The sequence below is a fragment of the Oncorhynchus mykiss genome, chromosome 8 (genome assembly GCF_057628025.1).
Source record: "Oncorhynchus mykiss isolate SJ-2025 chromosome 8, ASM5762802v1, whole genome shotgun sequence".
In the NCBI taxonomy this organism is placed as follows: Eukaryota; Metazoa; Chordata; class Actinopteri; order Salmoniformes; family Salmonidae; genus Oncorhynchus; species Oncorhynchus mykiss.
In genome coordinates, this window is record NC_143029.1 from 7,377,998 (window position 1) to 7,393,150 (window position 15,153).

General features: G+C 43.3%; 2 protein-coding genes across 2 annotated transcripts in view; one reads left to right on the forward strand and one right to left on the reverse strand.

Moving 5' to 3' along the window:
• Window positions 1-15,153, reverse strand: part of LOC110529169 (regulator of G protein signaling 6) — a 127,116-nt gene that overhangs the window by 92,126 nt on the left and 19,837 nt on the right. The gene's annotated exons all lie outside the window — the stretch shown is intronic.
• On the forward strand, window positions 2,773-11,273 carry LOC149981380 (E3 ubiquitin-protein ligase TRIM11-like). The gene is made up of 2 exons (XM_090242468.1): window positions 2,773-2,823; window positions 8,027-11,273. Exon 2 carries the CDS (start codon window positions 8,238-8,240, stop codon window positions 9,537-9,539), a length of 1,302 nt encoding a protein of 433 aa, XP_090098594.1. The 5' UTR covers window positions 2,773-2,823; window positions 8,027-8,237; the 3' UTR covers window positions 9,540-11,273.

Sequence of the window (15,153 nt, forward strand, 5' to 3'; positions counted from 1 at the left end):
GTTTCTTGCTTTGCTCGTAGGAACAGGGCACCATTGTTCAGGGCACCAGGAGTGATTTCTGGGGTTCTGGCGTTAAGTGTGGAGGTGGAGCATTTGAAGTTGAACATTCCTGGTGTTTCCTGGTGTTTGTGATGCTGCCGTTTGGTGCAACACAGACCCGGTGGTGAGCGTGGTGAAACAGAGGAGTCCGTCCTTGCATGGTGGCAAGCTATGACATTCTGTTTTGTATTGCTAGTAGTGTGGGTTGGGATCATGGTTAATTGTTTAGCCAGTTAGTCTAAACAAAAAAAAAATCCACTTTGCCAGATGATTATATGACCCAGCAACGTAGCCAGGTGTGTCTGGAGGTGATTACATCCATCTTACGTCCAGTATTTCATGACATGTGACCAGGTCTAGACAATAGAGACCCCTCCACTTAGCTAGACGTGGCTGGTGGGTGGTTGTAGTCTCACTTTTCTAAATTGATGGATGTGAAAGAGCGTCTGGGTAGGCCTCATGTAATAATTACAAAATAGTTGTATCTGGGATTTGTCTTTCAGGAATCAGCAGAACACGTCTAACTCTCCTCCACCAATCATACAAGGAGAATGGTCTGATGACTCCCATCCAAAAGCGAGCCGGGCCGAGCAGGCACAGGTTACACCTGAAGCATGAGGACTTGCAGCGAGTTGTGAACTTCATCAACAACTATGCAGAGGTTCAATTCTTGGACCGACTCTCTTCTCTGTATACATCAATGAGGTCGCTCTTGCTGCTGGTGAGTCTCTGATCCACCTCTACGCAGACGACACCATTCTGTATACATCTGGCCCTTCTTTGGACACTGTGTTAACAACCATCCAGGCAAGCTTCAATGCCATACAACTCTCCTTCCGTGCCTCCAATTGCTCTTAAATACAAGTAAAACTAAATGCATGCTCTTCAACCGATCGCTACCTGCACCTACCCGCCTGTCCAACACTGCTCTGGACGGCTCTGACTTAGAATACGTGGACAACTACAAATACTTAGGTGTCTGGTTAGACTGTAAACTCTCCTTCCAGACCCATATCAAACATCTCCAATCCAAAGTTAAATCTAGAATTGGCTTCCTATTTCGCAACAAAGCATCCTTCACTCATGCTGCCAAACATACCCCTGTAAAACTGACCATCCTACCAATCCTCGACTTAGGCAATGTCATTTACAAAATAGCCTCCAATACCCTACTCAACAAATTGGATGCAGTCTATCACAGTGCAATCCGTTTTGTCACCAAAGCCCCATATACTACCCACCATTGCGACCTGTACGCTCTCGTTGGCTGGCCCTCGCTTCATACTCGTCGCCAAACCCACTGGCTCCATGTCATCTACAAGACCCTGCTAGGTAAAGTCCCCCCTTATCTCAGCTCGCTGGTCACCATAGCATCTCCCACCTGTAGCACACGCTCCAGCAGGTATATCTCTCTAGTCACCCCCAAAACCAATTATTTCTTTGGCCGCTTCTCCTTCCAGTTCTCTGCTGCCAATGACTGGAACGAACTACAAAAATCTCTGAAACTGGAAACACTTATCTCCCTCACTAGCTTAAGCACCAACTGTCAGAGCAGCTCACTGATTACTGCACCTGTACATAGCCCACCTATAATTTAGCCCAAACAACTACCTCTTTCCCTACTGTATTTAATTTATTTATTTATTTTGCTCCTTTGAACCCCATTATTTTTATTTCTACTTTGCACATTCTTCCACTGCAAATCTACCATTCCAGTGTTTTACTTGCTATATTGTATTTACTTTGCCACCATGGCCTTTTTTTGCCTTTACCTCCCTTATCTCACCTCATTTGCTCACATCGTATATAGACTTGTTTATACTGTGTTATTGACTGTATGTTTTATTCCATGTGTAACTCTGTGTCGTTGTATCTGTCGAACTGCTTTGCTTTATCTTGGCCAGGTCGCAATTGTAAATGAGAACTTGCTCTCAACTTGCCTACCTGGTTAAATAAAGGTGAAATAAAAATAATTTTAAAAATAATGAAATAGTATAACCAGGACCCCACCCAAGACACAAACACTTTGGTGGAAAGCTGCTGCCATCTCATGTGACAAAAGCAGTGGTGTGGCGTCTCTACAAGGAAGCGATGAATGACACTTGTAAAGCACGTTCTGATTATTCAATTGACCTCCAACATGATTGGCATTTATTGACCTCATGTTCTTTATAAAGTGTATTTTTACCTGGAGTTGTTCCTGTAGGCTACTTTTTTCACCACTTTTAGTTTTGAAATCTTTGATTGTTTACTACCACCTTACTCACATGTGAATCCTTAAAGAGATAGAAGATAGAATAGAATAGATATAGATATAATAGATAGAAAAGGCTTCTGAGCTTGTGAACAATGCTGAATGGTTGTGAACAAAGAAGTGTAAAAACTTAACCAAAACTTTTCAAGGAGCATTTTCTCAAAAGTGTGGTTACAAGTTTATCAAATTTCAAAGCAGCATTACTTTCCCATTATTTCTCCAATTGCAGCCATTTTGACACTCTGGCTCTGTACTTTTATCCAACGTCAATTCTGATGATTTTTAATTTACATTTTTAACCATTTAAGTTGAGACAGGACTGCTGTGTTTGCCTTGTACCAACATTATATTTGAGTCAAAGAGTCAAGCTTTAAAAGTGCCATATATTTCAGAGGGTCTATCCCTTTAAGAGCAGAAGTCAACATGGTAGGAAATGGTACAAGTCAGGGAAGGGCTTAGTGACGTCATTTTGCTGAAGTGAGTTGTAGGATCACTTCCTTTTTCTCTGCTTGGAAGACAAAAGACTGAAGGTAAGGAGAGAAAGAGAGAGAGAAGAAGAAGAAGGAGAAAACACTTATGCTAAGCTAATACTTGTTTGTTTGTGATTTATATATATATATATATATATATGTGTGTGTGTGTGTGCATTAATGTATTTCACACTGAACCTTAACCGTCTAATACATGAGAATTCAACTTCAGGAAATGTCTTCATGTGCAAGGATTTATATGTGAGAACCTCGCCACATATGCTTACAATATACAGAGCATTCGGAAATGATTCAGACCCCTTTACTTTTTCCACATTTTGTTACGTTACAGCCTTTCTCTAAAATGAACTCAGTTGTTATATTTCCTCATCCATCTACACACAATACTCCATAATGACAAAGCAAAAGGTTTTTAATTTTTAATTTTTTTAAATGTTTTGCAAATGTTTTTTATGCAAAAAAAATATCACATTTTACATACAGTGCCTTGCGAAAGTATTCGGCCCCCTTGAACTTTGAGACCTTTTGCCACATTTTAGGCTTCAAACATAAAGATATAAAACTGTATTTTTTTGTGAAGAATCAACAACAAGTGGGACACAATCATGAAGTGGAACGACATTTATTGGATATTTAAAACTTTTTTAACAAATCAAAAACTGAAAAATTGGGCGTGCAAAATTATTCAGCCCCCTTAAGTTAATACTTTGTAGCGCCACCTTTTGCTGCGATTACAGCTGTAAGTCACTTGGGGTATGTCTCTATCAGTTTTGCACATCGAGAGACTGACATTTTTTCCCATTCCTCCTTGCAAAACAGCTCGAGCTCAGTGAGGTTGGATGGAGAGCATTTGTGAACAGCAGTTTTCAGTTCTTTCCACAGATTCTCGATTGGATTCAGGTCTGGACTTTGACATTCTAACACCTGGATATGTTTATTTTTGAACCATTCCATTGTAGATTTTGCTTTATGTTTTGGATCATTGTCTTGTTGGAAGACAAATCTCCGTCCCAGTCTCAGGTCTTTTGCAGACTCCATCAGGTTTTCTTCCAGAATGGTCCTGTATTTGGCTCCATCCATCTTCCCATCAATTTTAACCATCTTCCCTGTCCCTGCTGAAGAAAAGCAGGCCCAAACCATGATGCTGCCACCACCATGTTTGACAGTGGGGATGGTGTGTTCAGCTGTGTTGCTTTTACGCCAAACATAACGTTTTGCATTGTTGCCAAAAAGTTCAATTTTGGTTTCATCTGACCAGAGCACCTTCTTCCACATGTTTGGTGTGTCTCCCAGGTGGCTTGTGGCAAAATTTAAATGACACTTTTTATGGATATCTTTAAGAAATGGCTTTCTTCTTGCCACTCTTCCATAAAGGCCAGATTTGTGCAATATACGACTGATTGTTGTCCTATGGACAGAGTCTCCCACCTCAGCTGTAGATCTCTGCAGTTCATCCAGAGTGATCATGGGCCTCTTGGCTGCATCTCTGATCAGTCTTCTCCTTGTATGAGCTGAAAGTTTAGAGGGACGGCCAGGTCTTGGTAGATTTGCAGTGGTCTGATACTCCTTCCATTTCAATATTATCGCTTGCGCAGTGCTCCTTGGGATGTTTAAAGCTTGGGAAATCTTTTTGTATCCAAATCCGGCTTTAAACTTCTTCACAACAGTATCTCGGACCTGCCTGGTGTGTTCCTTGTTCTTCATGATGCTCTCTGCGCTTTTAACGGACCTCTGAGACTATCACAGTGCAGGTGCATTTATACGGAGACTTGATTACACACAGGTGGATTGTATTTATCATCATTAGTCATTTAGGTCAACATTGGATCATTCAGAGATCCTCACTGAACTTCTGGAGAGAGTTTGCTGCACTGAAAGTAAAGGGGCTGAATAATTTTGCACGCCCAATTTTTCAGTTTTTGATTTGTTAAAAAAGTTTGAAATATCCAATAAATGTCGTTCCACTTCATGATTGTGTCCCACTTGTTGTTGATTCTTCACAAAAAAATACAGTTTTATATCTTTATATTTGAAGCCTGAAATGTGGCAAAAGGTCGCAAAGTTCAAGGTGGCCGAATACTTTCGCAAGGCACTGTAAGTATTCAGACCCTTTACTCAGTACTTTGTTGAAGCACCTTTGGTAGTGATTACAGCCTTGAGTCTTCTTGGGTATGACGCTACAAGCTTGACACACCTGTATTTGGGGAGTTTCTCCCATTATTCTATACAGATCCTATCAAGCTCTGTCAGGTTGTGGGAAAATCAATGCATAGCTATTTTCAGGTCTCGCCAGAAATCTTAGATTGCATTCAAGTCCAGACTTGTTCCGAAGACACTCCTGTGTTCTCATGGTTGTATACTTAGGGTTGTTGTCCTGTTGGAAGGTGAACCTTCGCCCCAGTCTGAGGTCCTGAGCACTCTGGAGAAGGTTTTCATCAAGGATCTCTCTGTACTTTGCTCCGTTCATCTTTCCCTCGATCCTGACTAGTCTCCCAGTCCCTGCTGCTGAAAAACATCCCCACAGCATGATGCTGCCACCACCATGCTTCACCGTATGGATGGTATTGGCCAGGTTATGAGAGGTGCCTGGTTTCCTCCAGACGTGACACTTGGCATTCAGGCCAAATAGTTAAATCACGGTTTCGTCAGACCAGAGAATCTTGTTTCTTATGGTCGGAGAGTTCTTTAGGTGTCTTTTGGAAAACTCCAAGTGGGTTGTCATGTGCCTTTTACTGAGGAGTGGCTTCTGTCGGGACACACTACCATGGAAGGTCCTCCCATCTCCACAGAGGAACTCTGGATCTCTTTCAGAGTGAAAATCGGGTTATTGGTCACCTCCCTGACCAAGGCCCTTCTTTCTCCCCTGATCGCTCAGTTTGACCGGGTGGCCAGCTCTAGGGAGAGTCTTGGTGGTTCTAAACGTATTCCATTTTCAGAATGATGGAGGCCACTGTGTTCTTGGGGACCTTCAATGCTGCAGAAAGGTTTTGGTCCCCTTCCCCAGATCTGTGCCTCGACACAATCCTGTCTCGGAGCTCTACGGACAATTCCTTTGACCCCATGGCTTGGTTTTTGCTCTGACATGCACTGTCAACTGTGGGATCTTATATAGACAGGTGTGTAACTTTCCAAATCAAATCAATCATGTCACATGCGCCGAACACAACAAGTTGTAGACCTTACCGTGAAATCCTTACTTACAAGCCCTGCCCAGCAGTGCAGTTCAAGAAGAGTTAAGAAAGTATTTACCAAATAAACTAAAGTAATAAATAATAAAATAAACACAATAAAATAGAAATAAACGAGGCTATATACAGGGGGTACCGTTACCGAGTTAGTGTGCGGGGGTACAGGTTAGTCGAGGTAATTTGTACATGTAGGTCGGGGTGAAGTGACGATGCATAGATAATAAACAGCGACTAGCAGCAGTCAACAACAAAACAAATGGGGGGGGGGGGGCCCATTTGAACATTAATCAAATGGCCCCCGGACTTATGGCTTGGGGGTAGAAGCTGACTAGGAGCCTTTTAGTCCTAGACAGTCTCTGACTTGGGTGACTGGAGTGTATGACAATTTCTTGGGCTTTCCTCTGACACCGCCTATTATATGGGTCCTGGATGGCAGGAAGCTTGGCCCCGGTGATGTACTGGGCCGTACACATTACCCTCTGTAGCGCCTTACGGTCAGATGCCGAGGAGTTGCCATACCAGGCGGTTACGCCCTCGATGGTGCAGCTGTAGAACTTTTTTAGTCTCCTGAGGGAGAAAAGGTTTTGTCGTGCCCTCTTCACAACAGTCTTGTTGTGTTTGGACCATGATAGTTAGCTGGTGATGTGTACACCAAGGAACTTGAAACTCTCGACCCGCTCCACTACAGCCCCGGTGATGTTAATGGGGGTTCGGCCTGCCTTTTCCTGTAGTCCACCATCAGCTCCTTTGTCTTGCTCACATTGAGGGAGAAGTTGTTGTCCTGGCACCACACTGCGAGGTCTCTGACCTCCTCTCTCATCGTCATCGGTGATAACCTCATGGCGACCGACTTGTGCTATGGGGCGGTAGTCATTTAGGCAGGTTACCTTCGCTTCCTTGGGCACAGGGACTATGGTGGTTTGCTTGAAACATGTACAGTAGATGAGAACACTCTTGGTAGATAGTGTGGTCTACAGCTTATCATAAGGAACTCTACCTCAGGCGAGCAATACCTCGAGACCTCTTTTATATTATACATTGCGCACCAGCTGTTATTAACAGAAGTAGAGTACCTTATGATAAGCTGTAATTATTAATAGACACACACCCCCACCCCTCATCTTACCAGACTTTTCTGTTTTGCCGGTGCATAGAAAATCCTGCCAGCTTTAAATTATCCGTGTCGTCATTCAGCCACGACTCAGTGAAACATAAGATATTACAGTCTTTAATGTACTGTTGGTAGGATAATCTTGATCGTAGTTCATCGATTTTATTTTCCAATGATTGCATGTTGGCCAATAGAACGGATGTCAGTGGGCATTTACTCTCTCACCTACATACTCTCAGAAGGCAGCCCGACCTCCACCCCCTTTTTCTCAGTCTTTTCTTTACGCAAATGACAGGGATTTGTTCCCTGGAAAACAGTATATCCTTTGCGTCGGACTCGTTAAAGGAAAATGCTTCTACCAGTCTGTGGTGAGTAATCGGCTGTTCTGATGTCCAGAAGTTATTTTCGGTCATAAGAGACGGTAGCAGTAACATTATGTACAAAATAAGTTTAAAAAAACAAGTTACAAACAACGCAGAACTACTAACAAAATAGCATTGTTGTCTGCCATCCTCTCCGGTGCCATTTTTAGCAGATTCGCTAAGAAATATCCAATCAATTGAATTTACCACAGGTGGACCAATCTAGTAGTAGAAACATCTCAAGGATGATCAATGGAAACAGGATGCACCTGAGCTCAATTTCAATTCTCATAGCAAAGGGTCTGAATACTTATGTAAATAAGGTATCTGTTTTTTTATTTGTAATAAATTTGCAAACATTTCTAAAAACCTGTTTTTTTGCTTTGCCATTATGGTGTGTGTAGATTGAAGATATTTTTTTAAAACGTAATCCATTTTAGAATAAGGCTGTAATGTAACAAAATGTGGGGAAAGTCAAGGAGTCTGAATACTTTCTGAATGCACTGTATTATGATCAACTGTGTATTACAATAGTTTGACGTCACTTTTTTGGGTTTGTTCCTAACAACGGCATCCTCCAGAGTTATCCTGTCTGAAGAGCCGTTCCAGTTCCTTCCGTCTGGATGAGTTCACTGACCCAGTCAACTTCTCCCGTGGACACAACTTCTGCAAGGCCTGTATTAGTGGATACAGGGATACCACTGACCTCTGTGAGTGTCTCCACTGTGTAAAAACAAATATACCTTTGACAGGAGACCTGATCTCAGCGTAAATAGGATCACTTCCAAAAAAATGGATGCTCAGCTTGGGAAGGTGTCTCTGGTTAAAGTCACAACCATCAACCCAGAAGTTGAACTACACCTCACCAAACCAGGAGAAGTGTCCTGTGATGTCTGTACTGAGGGTGAGCACAAGGCCCTGAAGTCATGTCTGGTGTGTCTGGTCTCTTACTGCGAGACTCACCTGGAGCCTCATCAGAGAGTGGCGGCCTTGACGAGACACAAGCTGATCGACCCTGTGGACAACCTGGAAGACAGGGTGTGTCAGAGACACAGCAGACCCCTGGAGATGTTCTGCAGGAGAGACCTGACGTGTGTGTGTCAAATCTGCACTGAGACCGACCACAAGACTCACAAGACAGTCCCTATAGAGGAAGAGTGTGGAGAGAGGAAGGCTCAGCTGGAGAAGACTAAGGGAAAAGTGCAGCAGATGATCCAGGAACGAAAGCAGAAGATTCAGGAGATAAAAAACTCAGGCGACCTCAGCAAGAGAGATGCCGAGAAAGGCATAGCAGATAGTGTGGAGGTCTTCACTGCTCTGGTGCGGTGCATTGAGGAAAGCCAGGCTGAGCTCATCGAGGTGATTGAGAAGAAGCAGAAAGCAGCAGAGAGGCAGGCTGAAGAGTTTATCAAAGAGTTGGAGCAGGAAATCACCGAGCTACAGAGAAAAAGCACTGAACTGCATCAGCTGTCACACACTGAGAACCACCTCCACCTCCTTCAGAGTTCCCTCTGCAGCCTTCCACCTACCAAGAACTGGTCTGAGATCAGTGTAAACAAGAATCTATGTGTGGGTACTGTGATGAGAGCTGTGTCTGAGCTAGGGAAGACGCTCAATAAAGAGATGGAGAAGTTGCCTGAAATCAAGTTGAAGAGAATCAGACAGTGTGCAGTAGATGTATCTTTTGATCCTGATACAGCACATCTCTGGCTTATCGTGTCTGGTGATGGGAAACAAGTGAGATATGGAGACGGAGCACAGAAGCTCCCTGACAACCCCGGGAGGTTTAACGCTGGCGTCTGTGTCCTGGGAAAAGAGGGCTTCTCCTCGGGGAGATTCTACTATGAGGTGCAGGTAAAAGAAAAGACTGAATGGACTTTAGGAGTGGCAAAAGAATCCATCAACAGGAAGGAAGAAGAAGAAGAAGACTTTGCCAAACTAAACTCAGAAATTAAAAGAAACGTCTTCGCACTGTCAACTGCGTTTATTTTCAGCAAACTTAACGTGTGTAAATATTTGTATGAACATAACAAGATTCAACAACTGAGACACAAACTGAACAAGTTCCACAGACATGTGACTAACAGAAATTGAATAATGTGTCCCTGAACAAAGGGGGGTCAAAATCAAAAGTAACAGTCAGTATCTGGTGTGGCCACCAGCTGCATTAAGTACTACAGTGCATCTCCTCCTCATGTACTGCACAATATTTGCCAGTTCTTGCTGTGAAATGTTACCCCACTCTTCCACCCAGGCACCTGAAAGTTCTCGGACATTCCTGGGGGGAATGGCCCTAGCCCTCACCTTCTGATCCAACAGGTCCCAGACGCGCTCAATGGGATTGAGATCCAGGCTCTTTACTGGCCATGGCAGAACACTGACATTCCTGTCTTGCAGGAAATCAGACATACTGCTCGTTCTGTGCTTAGTGGCATTGTCATGCTGGAGGGTCATGTCAGGATGAGCCTGCAGGAAGGGTACCACATGAGGGAGGGTCATGTCAGGATGAGCCTGCAGGAAGAGTACCACATGAGGAGGAGGATGTCTTCCCTGTAACGCACAGCGTTGAGATTGCCTGCAATGACAACAAGCTCCATCCGATGATGGTGTGACACACCGCCCCAGACCAGGACGGACCCTCCACCTCCAAATCGATCCTGCTCCAGAGTACAGGCCTCGGTGTAACGCTCATTCCTTTAACGATAAACGCAAATCCGACCATCACCCCTGGTGAGACAAAATCGCGACTCGTCAGTGAAGAGCACTTTTTGCCAGTCCTGTCTGGTCCATCTTTATTTTAGTGTTTTTCAGAGTCAGCAGAAAGGCCTCTTTAGTGTCTTAAGTTTTCATAACTGTGACCTTAATTGCCTACTGTCTGTAAGCTATTAGTGTCTTAATGACCGTTCCACAGGTGCATGTTCATTAATTGTTTATGGTTCATCGAACAAACATGGGAAACAGTGTTTAAACCCTTTACAATGAAGATCTGTGAAGTTATTTGGATTTTTACAAATTATCTTTGAAAGACAGGGTCATGGAAAAAAGGGACACAGGCCTTACTAACTGCTATTTCACTTCTCAATGATCATCCAACTACCGCATGTACCGCATCATCCAACTAACGCACGGCAGCCGGACGGCCCCTATGAGTATGTGTATAGGGAGGGACCGGTGTTGTGCCGAGAATCTCCCCCCTGCCAGAACCCCCTCCCCTTTGCGTGAACGCGACGCACTCAATTCTTCATTGCTGCGCTTCACCTCGCTGTCAGTTTAGCCTACATTTCAGTGATCTTATATTTGTGTCCTTCAAGGCAGCTGTCAATGATCACGTTAGGCTGCATTTCATTAGAATTGTTTATTTTTATAGCGGTTGGTCGTGAGGCACTAGTAATGTCTGCATTTTTCGGTTTGGCTATTTGGTTCAAGTGTATTAGTCTATAAATAAATAAATATCTTTGCCAAAATTCGTCATCTCTCTCCCATGTCTTATTCGACTAGTAGTTGTCCTGAAAATGTTTATTGTTTATTGTTTATTATTGCTTATTGTTTATTCCAGAGTCTGATCATGACCGAGTACGTTTTGCTTCGTCCTGTCTCACGTCGTTTGTCAACTACTGCTTTAAGACTGCGTACTATGTGATGATAATCTTCATAGTTATGCTGACATATTGTAGCCGGAGTGACTGAAAAACGAACTAGCCAATGTTTGCAATGATAATGAGAAAATAATCTCTTGTATGTTGACTGCCTGCATGCGTCTTGCTTGTATTTGATGTGCTTGCCCAAATACTACTTGGCACGTACAAAAAAATAAAAGGTTTATGATCATGTCTTTTGTGTAGAACATTATAGCTGCGTGTAGCCCAACACCCATCCTAAAAAAAGAACATGAAATCACGCTTGAAATCACGCTTGAGACATGGAATGCATAGGTGGATCATGTCAACATATCTTTGGTGTACAACATGAAGTTTCCCCATACAACCCTAACCCTAAGCACTTGTCACTAGTTACCGTTTCTCCTCTTAAAATATGATTAAAACCTCACCTTAACCAAACTGCTAACCATATGCCTAACCTTAAATTAAGATTAAAAAAAAACATTACATAATTTTTAATGAATTTTTATGATATAGCCAATTTGACTTTGTGGCTGTGGTAACTAGTGGAAACGTTGGGAAGCGGAAGCAAAGAACTGGGAGCAATGAGTAGAAGCCACTGTATTTAACGCACATGCGTAGATATCACCGTATCAATATCAACGGCAGATCGGGTTACAGATCATCCAGTTGAAATGAAGTGCTTGAACACCAAAATGAAATAAACATCAAAACTAGTAGCAACTGAGCTGCCACCAACTTGAAGGAGAAGAAACCTTTAACTTTTCTGGAGTATTGAAACACATCATCCTGAGATGTTTTGAAACATTACTTAGTCAAGTGTTGAGCAACACCTTTACCAGGGACTGCGAGAACTACCGGAAGTGGTTGAAAGCACTATTATAATGCTTCGTGTTCAGCTCAGTGCAGAATTAGACACTTTTGGTGTCGTTTCCTCACTCTAAAGCTTCGAAACACACTAGTGGTTAGAGTGTTGGACCAGTAACTGAAAGGTTCCTGGATCGAATCCCCGAGCTGACAAGGTAAAACATCTGTCATTCTACCCAATGAGCAAGGCAGTTAACCCACTGTTCCCCGGGCGCCGAAGACTTGGATGTCGATTATGGCAGCCCCCCCCCCCCCCCACACACACACACCTCTGAGACTCAGAGGGGTTGGGTTAAATACAGAAGACACATTTCAGTTGAATGTTTTTAGTTTGTACAACTGACTAGATTTTCCCTTTTACCAGTATGATGTTTTGAATCCTGTCTAGTGCAAAATTAGATCACATCTTCTGGGGTATTTTAATATTTACCATTGACTTATGTATCTGCCACAGGAGATTGGTGGTGCCTTAATTGAGGAGGACAGGCTCATGGTAATGACTGGAGCGGAATTAGTGGTATGGTATCAAATACATTTATTTTAATTTAACCTTTTATTTAACTGGGCAAGTCAGATAAGAACAAATTCTTATTTACAATGACGGCCTACCCCGGCCATAGCAGGACGACGCTGGGCCAATTCCGAGCTGGTCACACGTGCACCTCAGCCACACTCAAGGTACTAAATGATATCATAACCGCCATCGATAAGAGACATTACTGTGCAGCCGTATTCATCGACCTGGCCAAGGCTTTCGACTCCGTCAATCACCGTATTCTTATCAGCAGACTCAACAGCCTTGGTTTCTCAAATGACTGCATCGCCTGGTTCGCCTACTATTTCTCTGATAGAGTTCAGTGTGTCAAATCGGAGGGCCTGTTGTCCAGACCTCTGGCAGTCTCTATGGGGGTGCCACAGGGTTCAATTCTCAGGCCGACCTTTTCTCTGTATATATCAACGATGTCGCTCTTGCTGCGGGTGATTCCTTGATCCACCTCTACGCAGACGACACCATTCTGTATACATCTGGCCCTTCTTTGGACACTGTGTTAACTAACCTCCAAACAAGCTTTAATGCCATACAACGCTCCTTCCGTGGCCTCCAACTGCTCTTAATTATACTCTAGTAAAGCTAAATGCATGTTTTTTAACCGACCGCAGCCTGCACCTGCCCGCCAGACCAGCATCACTAGTCTGGACGGTTCTGACTTAGAATATGTGGACAACTACAAATAGTTAGGTGTCTGGCTAGACTATAAACTCTCCTTCCAGACTCATTAAGCATCTCCAATCCAAAATTAAATCTAGAATCGGCTTCCAATTTCGCAACAAAGCCTCCTTCACTCATGCTGCCAAACATAACCTCGTACAACTGACTATCCTACCAATCTTCGACTTCGGCGATGTCATTTACAAAATAGCCTCCAACACTCTACTCAGCAAACTGGATGCAGTCTATCACAGTGCCATCTGTTTTGTCACCAAAGCCCCATATACCACCCACCACTACGACCTGTATGCTCTTGTCGGCTGGCCCTCGTTACATATTTGTCGCCAGACCCACTGGCTCTAGGTCATCTATAATCCTTTGCTAGGTAAAGCTCCGCCTTATCTCAGCTCACTTGTCACGATAACAACACCCATCCGTAGCACGCACTCCGGCAGGTATATCTCACTGGTCATCCCCAAAACCAACACCCCCTTTGGCCGCCTTTCCTTCCAGTTCTCTGCTGCCAATGACTGGAACGAATTGCAAAAAAAATCGCTGAAGTTGGAGACTTGTATCTCCCTCACTAACTTTAAGCAGCTATCTGAGCAGCTCGCTGTACACAGCCCATCTGTAAACAGCCCATCCAACTACTTACCTCATCCCCATATTGTTTTTAACTTTTTTTTGCTCTTTTGCACACCAGTATTTCTACTTGCACATCATCATCAGCTGCCGTGGCCTTCATCAGAACATACTCTGCTCATCATCATCTGCTCATCTATCACTCCAGTGTTAATCCGCTAAATTGTAATTACTTCGCTACTATGGCCTATTCATGGCCTTACCTCCTTACGCCATTTACACACTTCATATACATTTTTCTATTGTCTTATTGACTTTTGTTTATTCCATGTGTAACTCTGTGCTGTTGTTTGTGTCGCTCTGCTATGCTTTATCTTGGCCAGGTCGCAGTTGTAAATGAGAACTTGTTCTCAACTGGCCTACCTGGTTAAATATATATATTTTTTTTTATGAAATAAAAAAAATATATATATTTTTTGCCGCCCAATGGGACTCCCAATCACGGCCGGTTGTGATACCGCCTGGAATCAAACCAGGGTCTGTAGTGACGCCTCTAGCACTGAGATGCAGTGCCTCAGACTGCTGCGACACTTGGGAGTCCATGGTCTCCATGTTTTTTGATGAAATTTCATTTAATCTGTTCCAGCCATGATCCTCCTCCGCCGTCCTCTTCTCAGCAGCCCCCTGTGGGATCCGCTCATTTGCCCGTTTAACCCATTTTGAAAGCATTGTTGAGCACAGGGCTCACTCCACCAGCAGTAACTAGAGGTTTATCAGCAAGCATTGCAGTGTTTGTCTCTACCATGTTTGAAATGTGGGAATGGGTCGCCTCATCATCAGTAGCGGTGTAAAATCACCAGGGAAGTCAAGCCAGGGGAGGAAAAATACATATTACAACCTATATGCTGTGAAAATTGCATTTGCTCTTATAACCTGTTCATGTACCTTGACACCGTGATATATAGTCCTTAGGCCGACGCAATAAGAAGACACAGTGGCAGAATCAATTCAACCACACTTTCCTTTCATCACAAAACCGGAGAGCAACATGCCAACATCTGTCCGGTGAAGTCCACAAAGCATATTGTATGTAACAAACAGTTACATGACCTACAGCATGATCAGGCAAGTTGATGTTTCTGACATTTTCAGACCACTAAACAACTATTGATTTAGAACCACAGATAGTTACCACTAGTGCACAAAGACAACAGGAGCTGCCTCCACTATTCCAGCACCATTTCAACATAACCTAATCACCTCTGATAAGTCTTGTACGGTGACAACTAAAAGATACCAAAAACAACTTAGTCCAATCAACTTTAGCTAAATATGACATGGCTGTCCATGGTTCTGATTTCTGTGTGCGTGCTTGCAAGTAAAACAGTTTTTTTTTTTTTTAAGCATGTTGACTCTCCCTACTTGTAGA

Bases quoted from the DNA above. Each gene is read 5' to 3' on its own strand.
- LOC149981380 (XM_090242468.1), top strand. From the start codon at position 8,238: ATGGATGCTCAGCTTGGGAAGGTGTCTCTGGTTAAAGTCACAACCATC.